Source organism: Salvia splendens, chromosome 1 (assembly GCF_004379255.2).
Source record: "Salvia splendens isolate huo1 chromosome 1, SspV2, whole genome shotgun sequence".
Taxonomy (NCBI): Eukaryota; Viridiplantae; Streptophyta; class Magnoliopsida; order Lamiales; family Lamiaceae; genus Salvia; species Salvia splendens.
In genome coordinates this window covers 2,935,597-2,956,527 of record NC_056032.1, presented here as the reverse complement: position 1 = coordinate 2,956,527, position 20,931 = coordinate 2,935,597, and the positions used below count along the sequence as shown (strand labels likewise).

The following is a 20,931-nucleotide window of genomic DNA, read 5'->3' as shown; positions in this document are numbered from 1 at the left end:
GAATTAATCATGTTTCTATTCTATTGAAAAGTCTTCATTGAATATTAATATATTACTATTAATGAATAACTAAATAGTTTATTAATTATGTGTTATAAATATAATTAAAGTAGGTAAATGTGAAAATAATCCGAAAACGCCCGATCGGGCGAAATTAGTAAAATAGAATCGCCCGAGCGGGCGAACTCTCTGTATTCTGCCAGCCTGCAAGTTAGAGACGCATGAGGATCATGCGTCTCTCTCTAAGAGTTAGCATGCCACCTTCTTACTTTGCTCTCAACCACCCTAAATTGCCGGTGTTGCCTCAAACTCCACATAGTAATAGCAGTCTTCACATGCAGTTTGCTATCAAATTTTGTTCCCGCATTAATCCGATATGGGTGTTCTTCATCCCAGTACATGGTACTGCGTTCATTACCAACTTCAGGTACCTCAGAAGGACCACTAGGCAGTCTGCGAAAATATTTCAACCCGGTGTGAACGTATTCTGGAAGTGGTTGTTCACCTTGCACGACGGGTTTATACACTACCTCCTCATCACTAGAGTCAGCACCAGAATCATCACTTATGTTAGGATTTGAACGCACAAGACTTTCACACACTCAGGTAGATCACACACACTCTCACAGTTGTATGAGAACTCACAATGCAGAAGAACACACACACTCACACTTAGAGTATTGAAGATGGTAATCTTGGAGAGAAAACTTGAAAACTCTTTATTGAATGAATCATCTAAACTACATACAAACGAGCTATTTAAAGCTCTACAATTCAGGTAGCAACTGCCACTAACAAACTACAACAAGAATCAAGAAAGCAAGAAAGCTAACTGTTACATTGAACTAACTAACTGCCATTTCCAACGGCTAGTTCTCTAGGCTGCTTCTTCCTTCTTCTTACAGCTGAGATGAGTACTCTATTATTACAATTCTCCACCTGAGTGCTCATCTCAGTTCTTGCAGCAAACCTTGATCAACTTCTTGCAGTGATCAAACTTATCTCTACTTAGAGATTTAGTGAGCATATCAGCCGGATTGTGTAAGGTGTTAATCTTAATCACCTTCACTCTCCCTATCTCAATCTCATCTCTAATAAAGTGCAACTTTATGTCTATATGCTTGCTCCTTTCATGGAAACCCGGATGTTTAGCCAAGCATATAGCTGAACTGCTGTCACAATGAATCACCATTGTTCCTTGGTCAAAACCAAAATCAGAAATCACACCTTGTATCCAGAAACTCTCCTGTACAGCTGCAGTGAGAGCTATATATTCTGATTCTGTAGTTGAAAGAGCAACTACACTCTGCAAACCTGATTTCCAACTGATCACAGTTCCAAACATGGTAAACAAATAACCTGTTTGAGACTTTCTGGTGTCCAGGTTTGCAGCATAGTCTGCATCACAATACCCCTGCACAACCTCCTCAGATCCACCTTCCCAGCCATTGAACACAATCCCCCAGTCCTTAATTGACTTCATGTACCTCAATATCCACTTAAGAGCATTCCAATGCTCCTTCCCCGGGTCTGCCATGTATCTGCTAGTCACTGAGATAGCATGAGCAAGATCTGGTCTTGTACAAATCATAGTGTACATGATACTCCCAACAACACTAGCATAAGGGATAGCCTCCATCTCATCAGCCTCTTGCTTAGTTTTAGGAGCTTGTTCCTTTGATAATCTGAAACTCTGGGACAAGGGTGTTGAAGCAGGTTTAGCATTCTCCATTCTGAATCTCTGCATAACTTTGTCAATATAATCAGTTTGCAGCATCCACAGCTTCTTGCAGCCTCTATCTCTCTGAATATGTATGCCTAGGATCTTCCTTGACTCTCCTAGATCCTTCATTTCAAAGCTTGACTTCAGATCTTGTTTAACTTTCTGAATTTCTGTCATAGAAGGCCCTGCAAGTAGCATATCATCCACATAGAGTAATAGGTAGGCAATGGGAGTCCTGCCTGCCTTCTTGATGTAAATACAATCATCATATTCTGACTTGGAGAAGCCAATCTTCTTCATCTGTGCATCAAACTTCTTATTCCACTGTCTAGGACTTTGCTTAAGTCCATAAAGACTTTTCTGTAACAGGCACACCTTGCCTTCTTCTCCAATCTTCACATAGCCCTCTGGCTGTTCCATGAAGATAGTTTCCTCTAGATCTCCATTGAGGAAGGATGTCTTCACATCAAGCTGTTGTAGCTCCCAGTCAAGCTGATTCACCACAGCCAATAGGATCCTAATTGAAGTGTGCTTCACAACAGGTGCAAACACTTCATTGAAATCGATTCCCTCCTGCTGTGTAAAGCCTCTAGCCACCAGCCTTGCCTTGAACCTGACTCTATCCTTATCAGTGGTCTCAATCTTTCTTTTAAACAACCACTTACAGCTTACCAGCCTCCTTTCCTTACCATCTGTACTCAGCTTGGATTTGTCCACCAAAATCCATGTTTTGTTCTTGAGTAAAGACTCTATTTCCTCATTCATGGCTTCAATCCATCTTTCTCTATCTTTACTCTGCATAGCTTCTTTATATGTGAGTGGATCTGCACCATCAATACTTTCAGCTGCACACAGAGCATAATACACAACATCAGAGAACTTTGTTGGTGGCCTTGTTTCTCTTCTAACTCTGTCCCTTGCAAGCTGATAGTCTCTGATAGAGTCTGATATAGACTCACCAGCCTGGTTGCCCTGAGTTGGAGCCTCTTCTTTATCTGAATCAGACTCACTCCCTGAGTCAGTAACTCCACCTGCTCCTAGGCCAACCCCCACAGGCTCCACCTTGAAGAAATCACCCTCATCTTCACTGGAGTCCAGCTTATCTTTCAGGTATGGCATCTGATCCTCCAAGAACACCACATCCCTACTCACCAAGACCTTCTGCTTACCAGGCTCAATACACCAGAGCCTATACCCCTTAACACCCCTCTGATACCCCAACATAATACATTTCAGAGCCCTAGCTTCAAGCTTGCTTTGCCTAGCATGAGCATAGGCCACACACCCAAACACCTTGTACTTTGAGTAGTCACTATGAGCTCCATACCACATGTAATCAGGAGTTTCAGATTTCAGGGCAGTAGATGGGCATTTATTTATGAGATAGGCTGCTGTATACACAGCCTCACCCCAGAACCTGCTGCTCAAACCAGAACCAAGAAGTAGGCACCTCACCCTCTCTAGGATTGTCCTATTCATCCTCTCCACAACACCATTTTGCTGAGGATTACCAGGAACAGTCCTATGCCTCTTCATACCCTTCTCTTTACAAAACAGATCAAACTCAGCAGACAAGAACTCTAGGCCATTGTCTGTTCTTAAGCATTTAACACTTCTACCCTTCTCTAGCTCAACCTCCTTACACCATATCTTGAACTTTGTGAGTGTTTCAGATTTTTCTTTAAGAATATATACCCACAACTTCCTTGTATAGTCATCAATGATAGCTAGATAATACTTTCCTCCACCAATTGAACACACCGGTGAAGGCCCCCAAAGATCACTATGTATGTAGTCTAAAGGGGCTGTAGAAGAGTGAATACCTGTAGGATAGGGTGCCTTCTTAGCCTTTCCAAGTATACACTGCTCACAGGGGTTCATCTTGTTGAAATCTCCAGAGATCAGACCCTTCTTGATGAGTTCTTTCAAGCTTCCTTCAGCTGGGTGGCCCAATCTCTTGTGCCATAGCATTATGGAATCATCTGACACTGCATTGCTTTCTCCATCAACAGCCTTAGCCTTCAGATAATAGAGAATATGCTCTCTGTCAGCCTCCATCATCACTGCATCTCCAGATTTAACAAACAATTTTCCTTGACTCATCAATATGGTGAACCCTCTCTGCTCCAGCATTCCCAATGAGATGAGATTCCTCTTCACTTCTGGAATATACCTCACCCCAGTTAGGATCTTTATAGAGCCATCTTGTAGGCTTAGCTTTACCTTCCCTATTCCTCTGATCTGACAAATGTGATTATTACCCAGCACCACAGTGCCGGCTGCTTCTTGAAGGTCATGAAACCAGCTCCTATTTGGGCACATATGGAAGCTGCACCCCGAGTCCATAATCCACCTATGACTGACCCCACTGTCACTAATATTCATGAGTTGAGCCGGGGGATCAGCACTCTCCACACAATCAGATTGGTTGTGTCCCTCAGAGGCTATCTTTCTCTTCCATGCATGACAATCTTTCTTCAAATGTCCAGGTTTCTTGCACCAATAGCAAGCTCTGGTTTCCTTCTGAGCATCAGAACTTGAGGGTTTAGAGCCCTCAAACTTCTTCTTGAAGTTCTGCTTTTTGAACTTCTTTACATTCAAGGCCTCTGCAGCTTGAACATTGGAGCTTGCAGAGCCTCTGCTGGCTGTCTTCTGGAGTTCTTTGGCCATCAAGGCTGAATAGACTTCTGCATAGGTGATAGGTTTATCTCTTCCATAGATAATTGCATCACTTAACTGGTCATACGAGCTAGGCAAGGCATTCAATGTGAGAATGGCCTTATCCTCATCTGAAATCTTGACATCAACAGATCCCAGGTCATCAATGATCTTGTTGAACTCCTCTAGCTGCTCAATGATGGACCTATCTCCAGAAAAACTATAGGCATACAGCCTCTTCTTGAGATACAGCCGGTTAGCCAAGGATTTGGCCAAGTAAACTTCATCCAACTTGTCCAAGATCTCCACAGCAGTCTTGGCTTCTTGAACATCCCTCAAGACCTTATCTCCAAGGCACAGAATCACTACAGAATGTGCCTTGAGCTGCATCTCTTCCATCTTTGCCTGGGCTTTATCATCAAGCACTGGAGCCTTTCCTTTCTCCTCTGGTTTTGCAAGAACTGCGGCCAAGCCTTGTTGAATCAAAACCGCCTTCATCTTCATCTTCCACAGGCCATAATCATTTTTGCCTGTGAACTTTTCTGCATCAAGCCTTGCTGCCATCTCTGAAACCGATTGATCCTCTGCAAAACAGCTTCAATCCCTTCCCACAGACGGCGCCACTTGTTAGGATTTGAACGCACAAGACTTTCACACACTCAGGTAGATCACACACACTCTCACAGTTGTATGAGAACTCACAATGCAGAAGAACACACACACTCACACTTAGAGTATTGAAGATGGTAATCTTGGAGAGAAAACTTGAAAACTCTTTATTGAATGAATCATCTAAACTACATACAAACGAGCTATTTAAAGCTCTACAATTCAGGTAGCAACTGCCACTAACAAACTACAACAAGAATCAAGAAAGCAAGAAAGCTAACTGTTACATTGAACTAACTAACTGCCATTTCCAACGGCTAGTTCTCTAGGCTGCTTCTTCCTTCTTCTTACAGCTGAGATGAGTACTCTATTATTACAACTTAAAATCTCATCAGACGAGGATGACGACAATTCTGGATCATCAAGGTCTCTTCGTACAACATGAACATCATCATGCTCTTCTACATTCTCTTGAGTATTCAATCCAACATCAGCAGCATCTGCAACATCTGTTTGCTCATTCATACCGCAATCCATGCTCAAAGGTTCAAACCTCGTAGATGATCCAACACCATGATCAACAATTGGTGGGATGAAGGCATTTCCAACATACGAATACTCAACAAATAATTTAATATGTCGAGTAGAATTTAGAGCCGCATTGAACATATAAAACACACTTTGATCACTGTCAACCGCAGTACATACATAACTCGTACCGGTACCCAAGAAACAATGCCTCCAAGATATTTCGATGAAGTGTTGGTTTGAATCTATTCTTATCTTAACACATATCATTGCAACTAATTCAGATAATGAGACACATGAATCCAATACGATGGAAGCTCTCGCACGAGGAGGATCATAACAAATACCCACTTGAGGAAGTTGATATATTCTACCACCCCAATATAAACTCACGTATACTTGCATGATTTCTGCAAAAATATATATACAAACCAACAACAATTAAAGACAATTTTTTTCATTAAACCCTAATATAGTAAGTATACAAAAGATTTATCAAAACCCTAATAATATGCAAATAAACAACAAATACGAGAACAATGTTGAAAAATTGAAGGAAACTTACCGAAATATGAAGGGAATCGCCAAGAAATCGCCAAGGAAATCGCACGGGTTGTCTTCCTCTCTTTCTCTCGCGTATTCTGCCTATTCTGCCGTGGGAACTGATTTAAGCAAGTTAGAGACGCATGAGCGTCATGCGTCTCTACCTAAGACGCATGACGCTCATGCGTCGTCTATTATATTTTAAAAACAACAGACGCATGAGAGAGATACGTCTATACCTAAGACGCATGACCTTCATGCGTCGTTTAAAAAAAAAACGAAAAAAAAATAGAGACGCATGACCCTCATGCGTCTCTATGAAAAACGCATGACGATCATGCGTCTCATTAAAAAGAGACGCATGAGGGTCATGCGTCTCTCCCAAATCCGGAACAAAAAAAAACGCTAGAACAAACGAGGAATCTAAGTTCTATTTTAGAACAAAAATAGAAAAAACCCTTTCGGAACAATATTTTTTAATATTTTCAATTACTCAATATTAAAATATAGTTGATGCAAGAAATGATTGAACCAAATAATTTTGTTACTAATAAATTGAGAAAATTTATGGCTTAAATTTTAAATATTTTCTTATTTATTACTCGTGTCTTTTATTTAGGCGGAAAACCGTCATCCCTTTTCACGGGTTTTTTCTATTTTTGTTCTAAAATAGAACTTAGATTCCTCGTTTGTTCTAGCGTTTTTTTTTGTTCCGGATTTGGGAGAGACGCATGACCCTCATGCGTCTCTTTTTAATGAGACGCATGACGATCATGCGTCTTTATAGAGACGCATGAGGGTCATGCGTCTCTATTTTTTTTCGTTTTTTTTTAACGACGCATGGAGGTCATGCGTCTTAGGTATAGACGCATCTCTCTCATGCGTCTGTTGTTTTTTAAAATATAATAGACGACGCATGAGCGTCATGAGCAAAGTGTACAAGAGACTATCTTCGAGGAAGAACAAGGGGATTGAACCGGCTAAGTACACTCCGTTGTCGTATAAGTAGCATGAAGAATGATGGTAGAATTGCTCGGATTGATTGAACTGTTTGGTGCTCAAATTCATGTTAATGTTTCTATGTTGATGAATTAATCATGTTTCTATTCTATTGAAAAGTCTTAATTGAATATTAATATATTACTATTAATGAATAACTAAATAGTTTATTAATTATGTGTTATAAATATAATTAAAGTAGGTAAATGTGAAAATAATCCGAAAACGCCCGATCGGGCGAAATTAGTAAAATAGAATCGCCCGAGCGGGCGAACTCTCTGTATTCTGCCAGCCTGCAAGTTAGAGACGCATGAGGATCATGCGTCTCTCTCTAAGAGTTAGCATGCCACCTTCTTACTTTGCTCTCAACCACCCTAAATTGCCGGTGTTGCCTCAAACTCCACATAGTAATAGCAGTCTTCACATGCAGTTTGCTATCAAATTTTGTTCCCGCATTAATCCGATATGGGTGTTCTTCATCCCAGTACATGGTACTGCGTTCATTACCAACTTCAGGTACCTCAGAAGGACCACTAGGCAGTCTGCGAAAATATTTCAACCCGGTGTGAACGTATTCTGGAAGTGGTTGTTCACCTTGCACGACGGGTTTATACACTACCTCCTCATCACTAGAGTCAGCACCAGAATCATCACTTATGTTAGGATTTGAACGCACAAGACTTTCACACACTCAGGTAGATCACACACACTCTCACAGTTGTATGAGAACTCACAATGCAGAAGAACACACACACTCACACTTAGAGTATTGAAGATGGTAATCTTGGAGAGAAAACTTGAAAACTCTTTATTGAATGAATCATCTAAACTACATACAAACGAGCTATTTAAAGCTCTACAATTCAGGTAGCAACTGCCACTAACAAACTACAACAAGAATCAAGAAAGCAAGAAAGCTAACTGTTACATTGAACTAACTAACTGCCATTTCCAACGGCTAGTTCTCTAGGCTGCTTCTTCCTTCTTCTTACAGCTGAGATGAGTACTCTATTATTACAATTCTCCACCTGAGTGCTCATCTCAGTTCTTGCAGCAAACCTTGATCAACTTCTTGCAGTGATCAAACTTATCTCTACTTAGAGATTTAGTGAGCATATCAGCCGGATTGTGTAAGGTGTTAATCTTAATCACCTTCACTCTCCCTATCTCAATCTCATCTCTAATAAAGTGCAACTTTATGTCTATATGCTTGCTCCTTTCATGGAAACCCGGATGTTTAGCCAAGCATATAGCTGAACTGCTGTCACAATGAATCACCATTGTTCCTTGGTCAAAACCAAAATCAGAAATCACACCTTGTATCCAGAAACTCTCCTGTACAGCTGCAGTGAGAGCTATATATTCTGATTCTGTAGTTGAAAGAGCAACTACACTCTGCAAACCTGATTTCCAACTGATCACAGTTCCAAACATGGTAAACAAATAACCTGTTTGAGACTTTCTGGTGTCCAGGTTTGCAGCATAGTCTGCATCACAATACCCCTGCACAACCTCCTCAGATCCACCTTCCCAGCCATTGAACACAATCCCCCAGTCCTTAATTGACTTCATGTACCTCAATATCCACTTAAGAGCATTCCAATGCTCCTTCCCCGGGTCTGCCATGTATCTGCTAGTCACTGAGATAGCATGAGCAAGATCTGGTCTTGTACAAATCATAGTGTACATGATACTCCCAACAACACTAGCATAAGGGATAGCCTCCATCTCATCAGCCTCTTGCTTAGTTTTAGGAGCTTGTTCCTTTGATAATCTGAAACTCTGGGACAAGGGTGTTGAAGCAGGTTTAGCATTCTCCATTCTGAATCTCTGCATAACTTTGTCAATATAATCAGTTTGCAGCATCCACAGCTTCTTGCAGCCTCTATCTCTCTGAATATGTATGCCTAGGATCTTCCTTGACTCTCCTAGATCCTTCATTTCAAAGCTTGACTTCAGATCTTGTTTAACTTTCTGAATTTCTGTCATAGAAGGCCATGCAAGTAGCATATCATCCACATAGAGTAATAGGTAGGCAATGGGAGTCCTGCCTGCCTTCTTGATGTAAATACAATCATCATATTCTGACTTGGAGAAGCCAATCTTCTTCATCTGTGCATCAAACTTCTTATTCCACTGTCTAGGACTTTGCTTAAGTCCATAAAGACTTTTCTGTAACAGGCACACCTTGCCTTCTTCTCCAATCTTCACATAACCCTCTGGCTGTTCCATGAAGATAGTTTCCTCTAGATCTCCATTGAGGAAGGATGTCTTCACATCAAGCTGTTGTAGCTCCCAGTCAAGCTGATTCACCACAGCCAATAGGATCCTAATTGAAGTGTGCTTCACAACAGGTGCAAACACTTCATTGAAATCGATTCCCTCCTGCTGTGTAAAGCCTCTAGCCACCAGCCTTGCCTTGAACCTGACTCTATCCTTATCAGTGGTCTCAATCTTTCTTTTAAACAACCACTTACAGCTTACCAGCCTCCTTTCCTTACCATCTGTACTCAGCTTGGATTTGTCCACCAAAATCCATGTTTTGTTCTTGAGTAAAGACTCTATTTCCTCATTCATGGCTTCAATCCATCTTTCTCTATCTTTACTCTGCATAGCTTCTTTATATGTGAGTGGATCTGCACCATCAATACTTTCAGCTGCACACAGAGCATAATACACAACATCAGAGAACTTTGTTGGTGGCCTTGTTTCTCTTCTAACTCTGTCCCTTGCAAGCTGATAGTCTCTGATAGAGTCTGATATAGACTCACCAGCCTGGTTGCCCTGAGTTGGAGCCTCTTCTTTATCTGAATCAGACTCACTCCCTGAGTCAGTAACTCCACCTGCTCCTAGGCCAACCCCCACAGGCTCCACCTTGAAGAAATCACCCTCATCTTCACTGGAGTCCAGCTTATCTTTCAGGTATGGCATCTGATCCTCCAAGAACACCACATCCCTACTCACCAAGACCTTCTGCTTACCAGGCTCAATACACCAGAGCCTATACCCCTTAACACCCCTCTGATACCCCAACATAATACATTTCAGAGCCCTAGCTTCAAGCTTGCTTTGCCTAGCATGAGCATAGGCCACACACCCAAACACCTTGTACTTTGAGTAGTCACTATGAGCTCCATACCACATGTAATCAGGAGTTTCAGATTTCAGGGCAGTAGATGGGCATTTATTTATGAGATAGGCTGCTGTATACACAGCCTCACCCCAGAACCTGCTGCTCAAACCAGAACCAAGAAGTAGGCACCTCACCCTCTCTAGGATTGTCCTATTCATCCTCTCCACAACACCATTTTGCTGAGGATTACCAGGAACAGTCCTATGCCTCTTCATACCCTTCTCTTTACAAAACAGATCAAACTCAGCAGACAAGAACTCTAGGCCATTGTCTGTTCTTAAGCATTTAACACTTCTACCCTTCTCTAGCTCAACCTCCTTACACCATATCTTGAACTTTGTGAGTGTTTCAGATTTTTCTTTAAGAATATATACCCACAACTTCCTTGTATAGTCATCAATGATAGCTAGATAATACTTTCCTCCACCAATTGAACACACCGGTGAAGGCCCCCAAAGATCACTATGTATGTAGTCTAAAGGGGCTGTAGAAGAGTGAATACCTGTAGGATAGGGTGCCTTCTTAGCCTTTCCAAGTATACACTGCTCACAGGGGTTCATCTTGTTGAAATCTCCAGAGATCAGACCCTTCTTGATGAGTTCTTTCAAGCTTCCTTCAGCTGGGTGGCCCAATCTCTTGTGCCATAGCATTATGGAATCATCTGACACTGCATTGCTTTCTCCATCAACAGCCTTAGCCTTCAGATAATAGAGAATATGCTCTCTGTCAGCCTCCATCATCACTGCATCTCCAGATTTAACAAACAATTTTCCTTGACTCATCAATATGGTGAACCCTCTCTGCTCCAGCATTCCCAATGAGATGAGATTCCTCTTCACTTCTGGAATATACCTCACCCCAGTTAGGATCTTTATAGAGCCATCTTGTAGGCTTAGCTTTACCTTCCCTATTCCTCTGATCTGACAAATGTGATTATTACCCAGCACCACAGTGCCGGCTGCTTCTTGAAGGTCATGAAACCAGCTCCTATTTGGGCACATATGGAAGCTGCACCCCGAGTCCATAATCCACCTATGACTGACCCCACTGTCACTAATATTCATGAGTTGAGCCGGGGGATCAGCACTCTCCACACAATCAGATTGGTTGTGTCCCTCAGAGGCTATCTTTCTCTTCCATGCATGACAATCTTTCTTCAAATGTCCAGGTTTCTTGCACCAATAGCAAGCTCTGGTTTCCTTCTGAGCATCAGAACTTGAGGGTTTAGAGCCCTCAAACTTCTTCTTGAAGTTCTGCTTTTTGAACTTCTTTACATTCAAGGCCTCTGCAGCTTGAACATTGGAGCTTGCAGAGCCTCTGCTGGCTGTCTTCTGGAGTTCTTTGGCCATCAAGGCTGAATAGACTTCTGCATAGGTGATAGGTTTATCTCTTCCATAGATAATTGCATCACTTAACTGGTCATACGAGCTAGGCAAGGCATTCAATGTGAGAATGGCCTTATCCTCATCTGAAATCTTGACATCAACAGATCCCAGGTCATCAATGATCTTGTTGAACTCCTCTAGCTGCTCAATGATGGACCTATCTCCAGAAAAACTATAGGCATACAGCCTCTTCTTGAGATACAGCCGGTTAGCCAAGGATTTGGCCAAGTAAACTTCATCCAACTTGTCCAAGATCTCCACAGCAGTCTTGGCTTCTTGAACATCCCTCAAGACCTTATCTCCAAGGCACAGAATCACTACAGAATGTGCCTTGAGCTGCATCTCTTCCATCTTTGCCTGGGCTTTATCATCAAGCACTGGAGCCTTTCCTTTCTCCTCTGGTTTTGCAAGAACTGCGGCCAAGCCTTGTTGAATCAAAACCGCCTTCATCTTCATCTTCCACAGGCCATAATCATTTTTGCCTGTGAACTTTTCTGCATCAAGCCTTGCTGCCATCTCTGAAACCGATTGATCCTCTGCAAAACAGCTTCAATCCCTTCCCACAGACGGCGCCACTTGTTAGGATTTGAACGCACAAGACTTTCACACACTCAGGTAGATCACACACACTCTCACAGTTGTATGAGAACTCACAATGCAGAAGAACACACACACTCACACTTAGAGTATTGAAGATGGTAATCTTGGAGAGAAAACTTGAAAACTCTTTATTGAATGAATCATCTAAACTACATACAAACGAGCTATTTAAAGCTCTACAATTCAGGTAGCAACTGCCACTAACAAACTACAACAAGAATCAAGAAAGCAAGAAAGCTAACTGTTACATTGAACTAACTAACTGCCATTTCCAACGGCTAGTTCTCTAGGCTGCTTCTTCCTTCTTCTTACAGCTGAGATGAGTACTCTATTATTACAACTTAAAATCTCATCAGACGAGGATGACGACAATTCTGGATCATCAAGGTCTCTTCGTACAACATGAACATCATCATGCTCTTCTACATTCTCTTGAGTATTCAATCCAACATCAGCAGCATCTGCAACATCTGTTTGCTCATTCATACCGCAATCCATGCTCAAAGGTTCAAACCTCGTAGATGATCCAACACCATGATCAACAATTGGTGGGATGAAGGCATTTCCAACATACGAATACTCAACAAATAATTTAATATGTCGAGTAGAATTTAGAGCCGCATTGAACATATAAAACACACTTTGATCACTGTCAACCGCAGTACATACATAACTCGTACCGGTACCCAAGAAACAATGCCTCCAAGATATTTCGATGAAGTGTTGGTTTGAATCTATTCTTATCTTAACACATATCATTGCAACTAATTCAGATAATGAGACACATGAATCCAATACGATGGAAGCTCTCGCACGAGGAGGATCATAACAAATACCCACTTGAGGAAGTTGATATATTCTACCACCCCAATATAAACTCACGTATACTTGCATGATTTCTGCAAAAATATATATACAAACCAACAACAATTAAAGACAATTTTTTTCATTAAACCCTAATATAGTAAGTATACAAAAGATTTATCAAAACCCTAATAATATGCAAATAAACAACAAATACGAGAACAATGTTGAAAAATTGAAGGAAACTTACCGAAATATGAAGGGAATCGCCAAGAAATCGCCAAGGAAATCGCACGGGTTGTCTTCCTCTCTTTCTCTCGCGTATTCTGCCTATTCTGCCGTGGGAACTGATTTAAGCAAGTTAGAGACGCATGAGCGTCATGCGTCTCTACCTAAGACGCATGACGCTCATGCGTCGTCTATTATATTTTAAAAACAACAGACGCATGAGAGAGATACGTCTATACCTAAGACGCATGACCTTCATGCGTCGTTTAAAAAAAACGAAAAAAAAATAGAGACGCATGACCCTCATGCGTCTCTATGAAAAACGCATGACGATCATGCGTCTCATTAAAAAGAGACGCATGAGGGTCATGCGTCTCTCCCAAATCCGGAACAAAAAAAAACGCTAGAACAAACGAGGAATCTAAGTTCTATTTTAGAACAAAAATAGAAAAAACCCTTTCGGAACAATATTTTTTTAATATTTTCAATTACTCAATATTAAAATATAGTTGATGCAAGAAATGATTGAACCAAATAATTTTGTTACTAATAAATTGAGAAAATTTATGGCTTAAATTTTAAATATTTTCTTATTTATTACTCGTGTCTTTTATTTAGGCGGAAAACCGTCATCCCTTTTCACGGGTTTTTTCTATTTTTGTTCTAAAATAGAACTTAGATTCCTCGTTTGTTCTAGCGTTTTTTTTTGTTCCGGATTTGGGAGAGACGCATGACCCTCATGCGTCTCTTTTTAATGAGACGCATGACGATCATGCGTCTTTTATAGAGACGCATGAGGGTCATGCGTCTCTATTTTTTTTCGTTTTTTTTTAACGACGCATGGAGGTCATGCGTCTTAGGTATAGACGCATCTCTCTCATGCGTCTGTTGTTTTTTAAAATATAATAGACGACGCATGAGCGTCATGAGCAAAGTGTACAAGAGACTATCTTCGAGGAAGAACAAGGGGATTGAACCGGCTAAGTACACTCCGTTGTCGTATAAGTAGCATGAAGAATGATGGTAGAATTGCTCGGATTGATTGAACTGTTTGGTGCTCAAATTCATGTTAATGTTTCTATGTTGATGAATTAATCATGTTTCTATTCTATTGAAAAGTCTTAATTGAATATTAATATATTACTATTAATGAATAACTAAATAGTTTATTAATTATGTGTTATAAATATAATTAAAGTAGGTAAATGTGAAAATAATCCGAAAACGCCCGATCGGGCGAAATTAGTAAAATAGAATCGCCCGAGCGGGCGAACTCTCTGTATTCTGCCAGCCTGCAAGTTAGAGACGCATGAGGATCATGCGTCTCTCTCTAAGAGTTAGCATGCCACCTTCTTACTTTGCTCTCAACCACCCTAAATTGCCGGTGTTGCCTCAAACTCCACATAGTAATAGCAGTCTTCACATGCAGTTTGCTATCAAATTTTGTTCCCGCATTAATCCGATATGGGTGTTCTTCATCCCAGTACATGGTACTGCGTTCATTACCAACTTCAGGTACCTCAGAAGGACCACTAGGCAGTCTGCGAAAATATTTCAACCCGGTGTGAACGTATTCTGGAAGTGGTTGTTCACCTTGCACGACGGGTTTATACACTACCTCCTCATCACTAGAGTCAGCACCAGAATCATCACTTATGTTAGGATTTGAACGCACAAGACTTTCACACACTCAGGTAGATCACACACACTCTCACAGTTGTATGAGAACTCACAATGCAGAAGAACACACACACTCACACTTAGAGTATTGAAGATGGTAATCTTGGAGAGAAAACTTGAAAACTCTTTATTGAATGAATCATCTAAACTACATACAAACGAGCTATTTAAAGCTCTACAATTCAGGTAGCAACTGCCACTAACAAACTACAACAAGAATCAAGAAAGCAAGAAAGCTAACTGTTACATTGAACTAACTAACTGCCATTTCCAACGGCTAGTTCTCTAGGCTGCTTCTTCCTTCTTCTTACAGCTGAGATGAGTACTCTATTATTACAATTCTCCACCTGAGTGCTCATCTCAGTTCTTGCAGCAAACCTTGATCAACTTCTTGCAGTGATCAAACTTATCTCTACTTAGAGATTTAGTGAGCATATCAGCCGGATTGTGTAAGGTGTTAATCTTAATCACCTTCACTCTCCCTATCTCAATCTCATCTCTAATAAAGTGCAACTTTATGTCTATATGCTTGCTCCTTTCATGGAAACCCGGATGTTTAGCCAAGCATATAGCTGAACTGCTGTCACAATGAATCACCATTGTTCCTTGGTCAAAACCAAAATCAGAAATCACACCTTGTATCCAGAAACTCTCCTGTACAGCTGAGTGAGAGCTATATATTCTGATTCTGTAGTTGAAAGAGCAACTACACTCTGCAAACCTGATTTCCAACTGATCACAGTTCCAAACATGGTAAACAAATAACCTGTTTGAGACTTTCTGGTGTCCAGGTTTGCAGCATAGTCTGCATCACAATACCCCTGCACAACCTCCTCAGATCCACCTTCCCAGCCATTGAACACAATCCCCCAGTCCTTAGTTGACTTCATGTACCTCAATATCCACTTAAGAGCATTCCAATGCTCCTTCCCCGGGTCTGCTATGTATCTGCTAGTCACTGAGATAGCATGAGCAAGATCTGGTCTTGTACAAATCATAGTGTACATGATACTCCCAACAACACTAGCATAAGGGATAGCCTCCATCTCATCAGCCTCTTGCTTAGTTTTAGGAGCTTGTTCCTTTGATAATCTGAAACTCTGGGACAAGGGTGTTGAAGCAGGTTTAGCATTCTCCATTCTGAATCTCTGCATAACTTTGTCAATATAATCAGTTTGCAGCATCCACAGCTTCTTGCAGCCTCTATCTCTCTGAATATGTATGCCTAGGATCTTCCTTGACTCTCCTAGATCCTTCATTTCAAAGCTTGACTTCAGATCTTGTTTAACTTTCTGAATTTCTGTCATAGAAGGCCATGCAAGTAGCATATCATCCACATAGAGTAATAGGTAGGCAATGGGAGTCCTGCCTGCCTTCTTGATGTAAATACAATCATCATATTCTGACTTGGAGAAGCCAATCTTCTTCATCTGTGCATCAAACTTCTTATTCCACTGTCTAGGACTTTGCTTAAGTCCATAAAGACTTTTCTGTAACAGGCACACCTTGCCTTCTTCTCCAATCTTCACATAGCCCTCTGGCTGTTCCATGAAGATAGTTTCCTCTAGATCTCCATTGAGGAAGGATGTCTTCACATCAAGCTGTTGTAGCTCCCAGTCAAGCTGATTCACCACAGCCAATAGGATCCTAATTGAAGTGTGCTTCACAACAGGTGCAAACACTTCATTGAAATCGATTCCCTCCTGCTGTGTAAAGCCTCTAGCCACCAGCCTTGCCTTGAACCTGACTCTATCCTTATCAGTGGTCTCAATCTTTCTTTTAAACAACCACTTACAGCTTACCAGCCTCCTTTCCTTACCATCTGTACTCAGCTTGGATTTGTCCACCAAAATCCATGTTTTGTTCTTGAGTAAAGACTCTATTTCCTCATTCATGGCTTCAATCCATCTTTCTCTATCTTTACTCTGCATAGCTTCTTTATATGTGAGTGGATCTGCACCATCAATACTTTCAGCTGCACACAGAGCATAATACACAACATCAGAGAACTTTGTTGGTGGCCTTGTTTCTCTTCTAACTCTGTCCCTTGCAAGCTGATAGTCTCTGATAGAGTCTGATATAGACTCACCAGCCTGGTTGCCCTGAGTTGGAGCCTCTTCTTTATCTGAATCAGACTCACTCCCTGAGTCAGTAACTCCACCTGCTCCTAGGCCAACCCCCACAGGCTCCACCTTGAAGAAATCACCCTCATCTTCACTGGAGTCCAGCTTATCTTTCAGGTATGGCATCTGATCCTCCAAGAACACCACATCCCTACTCACCAAGACCTTCTGCTTACCAGGCTCAATACACCAGAGCCTATACCCCTTAACACCCCTCTGATACCCCAACATAATACATTTCAGAGCCCTAGCTTCAAGCTTGCTTTGCCTAGCATGAGCATAGGCCACACACCCAAACACCTTGTACTTTGAGTAGTCACTATGAGCTCCATACCACATGTAATCAGGAGTTTCAGATTTCAGGGCAGTAGATGGGCATTTATTTATGAGATAGGCTGCTGTATACACAGCCTCACCCCAGAACCTGCTGCTCAAACCAGAACCAAGAAGTAGGCACCTCACCCTCTCTAGGATTGTCCTATTCATCCTCTCCACAACACCATTTTGCTGAGGATTACCAGGAACAGTCCTATGCCTCTTCATACCCTTCTCTTTACAAAACAGATCAAACTCAGCAGACAAGAACTCTAGGCCATTGTCTGTTCTTAAGCATTTAACACTTCTACCCTTCTCTAGCTCAACCTCCTTACACCATATCTTGAACTTTGTGAGTGTTTCAGATTTTTCTTTAAGAATATATACCCACAACTTCCTTGTATAGTCATCAATGATAGCTAGATAATACTTTCCTCCACCAATTGAACACACCGGTGAAGGCCCCCAAAGATCACTATGTATGTAGTCTAAAGGGGCTGTAGAAGAGTGAATACCTGTAGGATAGGGTGCCTTCTTAGCCTTTCCAAGTATACACTGCTCACAGGGGTTCATCTTGTTGAAATCTCCAGAGATCAGACCCTTCTTGATGAGTTCTTTCAAGCTTCCTTCAGCTGGGTGGCCCAATCTCTTGTGCCATAGCATTATGGAATCATCTGACACTGCATTGCTTTCTCCATCAACAGCCTTAGCCTTCAGATAATAGAGAATATGCTCTCTGTCAGCCTCCATCATCACTGCATCTCCAGATTTAACAAACAATTTTCCTTGACTCATCAATATGGTGAACCCTCTCTGCTCCAGCATTCCCAATGAGATGAGATTCCTCTTCACTTCTGGAATATACCTCACCCCAGTTAGGATCTTTATAGAGCCATCTTGTAGGCTTAGCTTTACCTTCCCTATTCCTCTGATCTGACAAATGTGATTATTACCCAGCACCACAGTGCCGGCTGCTTCTTGAAGGTCATGAAACCAGCTCCTATTTGGGCACATATGGAAGCTGCACCCCGAGTCCATAATCCACCTATGACTGACCCCACTGTCACTAATATTCATGAGTTGAGCCGGGGGATCAGCACTCTCCACACAATCAGATTGGTTGTGTCCCTCAGAGGCTATCTTTCTCTTCCATGCATGACAATCTTTCTTCAAATGTCCAGGTTTCTTGCACCAATAGCAAGCTCTGGTTTCCTTCTGAGCATCAGAACTTGAGGGTTTAGAGCCCTCAAACTTCTTCTTGAAGTTCTGCTTTTTGAACTTCTTTACATTCAAGGCCTCTGCAGCTTGAACATTGGAGCTTGCAGAGCCTCTGCTGGCTGTCTTCTGGAGTTCTTTGGCCATCAAGGCTGAATAGACTTCTGCATAGGTGATAGGTTTATCTCTTCCATAGATAATTGCATCACTTAACTGGTCATACGAGCTAGGCAAGGCATTCAATGTGAGAATGGCCTTATCCTCATCTGAAATCTTGACATCAACAGATCCCAGGTCATCAATGATCTTGTTGAACTCCTCTAGCTGCTCAATGATGGACCTATCTCCAGAAAAACTATAGGCATACAGCCTCTTCTTGAGATACAGCCGGTTAGCCAAGGATTTGGCCAAGTAAACTTCATCCAACTTGTCCAAGATCTCCACAGCAGTCTTGGCTTCTTGAACATCCCTCAAGACCTTATCTCCAAGGCACAGAATCACTACAGAATGTGCCTTGAGCTGCATCTCTTCCATCTTTGCCTGGGCTTTATCATCAAGCACTGGAGCCTTTCCTTTCTCCTCTGGTTTTGCAAGAACTGCGGCCAAGCCTTGTTGAATCAAAACCGCCTTCATCTTCATCTTCCACAGGCCATAATCATTTTTGCCTGTGAACTTTTCTGCATCAAGCCTTGCTGCCATCTCTGAAACCGATTGATCCTCTGCAAAACAGCTTCAATCCCTTCCCACAGACGGCGCCACTTGTTAGGATTTGAACGCACAAGACTTTCACACACTCAGGTAGATCACACACACTCTCACAGTTGTATGAGAACTCACAATGCAGAAGAACACACACACTCACACTTAGAGTATTGAAGATGGTAATCTTGGAGAGAAAACTTGAAAACTCTTTATTGAATGAATCATCTAAACTACATACAAACGAGCTATTTAAAGCTCTACAATTCAGGTAGCAACTGCCACTAACAAACTACAACAAGAATCAAGAAAGCAAGAAAGCTAACTGTTACATTGAACTAACTAACTGCCATTTCCAACGGCTAGTTCTCTAGGCTGCTTCTTCCTTCTTCTTACAGCTGAGATGAGTACTCTATTATTACAACTTAAAATCTCATCAGACGAGGATGACGACAATTCTGGATCATCAAGGTCTCTTCGTACAACATGAACATCATCATGCTCTTCTACATTCTCTTGAGTATTCAATCCAACATCAGCAGCATCTGCAACATCTGTTTGCTCATTCATACCGCAATCCATGCTCAAAGGTTCAAACCTCGTAGATGATCCAACACCATGATCAACAATTGGTGGGATGAAGGCATTTCCAACATACGAATACTCAACAAATAATTTAATATGTCGAGTAGAATTTAGAGCCGCATTGAACATATAAAACACACTTTGATCACTGTCAACCGCAGTACATACATAACTCGTACCGGTACCCAAGAAACAATGCCTCCAAGATATTTCGATGAAGTGTTGGTTTGAATCTATTCTTATCTTAACACATATCATTGCAACTAATTCAGATAATGAGACACATGAATCCAATACGATGGAAGCTCTCGCACGAGGAGGATCATAACAAATACCCACTTGAGGAAGTTGATATATTCTACCACCCCAATATAAACTCACGTATACTTGCATGATTTCTGCAAAAATATATATACAAACCAACAACAATTAAAGACAATTTTTTTCATTAAACCCTAATATAGTAAGTATACAAAAGATTTATCAAAACCCTAATAATATGCAAATAAACAACAAATACGAGAACAATGTTGAAAAATTGAAGGAAACTTACCGAAATATGAAGGGAATCGCCAAGAAATCGCCAAGGAAATCGCACGGGTTGTCTTCCTCTCTTTCTCTCGCGTATTCTGCCTATTCTGCCGTGGGAACTGATTTAAGCAAGTTAGAGACGCATGAGCGTCATGCGTCTCTACCTAAGACGCATGACGCTCATGCGTCGTCTATTATATTTTAAAAACAACAGACGCATGAGAGAGATACGTCTATACCTAAGACGCATGACCTTCATGCGTCGTTTAAAAAAAACGAAAAAAAAATAGAGACGCATGACCCTCATGCGTCTCTATGAAAGACGCATGACGATCATGCGTCTCATTAAAAAGAGACGCATGAGGGTCATGCGTCTCTCCCAAATCCGGAACAAAAAAAAACGCTAGAACAAACGAGGAATCTAAGTTCTATTTTAGAACAAAAATAGAAAAAACCCTTTCGGAACAATATTTTTTTAATATTTTCAATTACTCAATATTAAAATATAGTTGATGCAAGAAATGATTGAACCAAATAATTTTGTTACTAATAAATTGAGAAAATTTATGGCTT

The 20,931-nt window shown here is 41.2% G+C and overlaps 3 protein-coding genes across 3 annotated transcripts; all 3 read right to left on the bottom strand.

The window, feature by feature from the left end:
- Window positions 1–20: 20 nt before the first annotated feature.
- LOC121757622 lies at window positions 21–5,874 on the bottom strand. The gene is made up of 3 exons (XM_042153140.1): window positions 5,370–5,874; window positions 282–564; window positions 21–32 (listed from the first exon to the last, which is right to left on the bottom strand). The coding sequence occupies exons 1-3, from the start codon at window positions 5,786–5,788 to the stop codon at window positions 21–23; spliced, it is 714 nt and encodes a 237-aa protein (XP_042009074.1). The 5' UTR covers window positions 5,789–5,874.
- A 1,295-nt stretch (window positions 5,875–7,169) lies between these two features.
- LOC121757617 lies at window positions 7,170–13,023 on the bottom strand. Its single transcript, XM_042153135.1, has 3 exons — window positions 12,519–13,023; window positions 7,431–7,713; window positions 7,170–7,181 (listed from the first exon to the last, which is right to left on the bottom strand). Exons 1-3 carry the CDS (start codon window positions 12,935–12,937, stop codon window positions 7,170–7,172), a joined length of 714 nt encoding a protein of 237 aa, XP_042009069.1. The 5' UTR covers window positions 12,938–13,023.
- A 1,295-nt stretch (window positions 13,024–14,318) lies between these two features.
- Window positions 14,319–20,171, bottom strand: LOC121757611. The gene is made up of 3 exons (XM_042153130.1): window positions 19,667–20,171; window positions 14,580–14,862; window positions 14,319–14,330 (listed from the first exon to the last, which is right to left on the bottom strand). The coding sequence occupies exons 1-3, from the start codon at window positions 20,083–20,085 to the stop codon at window positions 14,319–14,321; spliced, it is 714 nt and encodes a 237-aa protein (XP_042009064.1). The 5' UTR covers window positions 20,086–20,171.
- Between the last annotated feature and the right edge of the window lie 760 nt (window positions 20,172–20,931).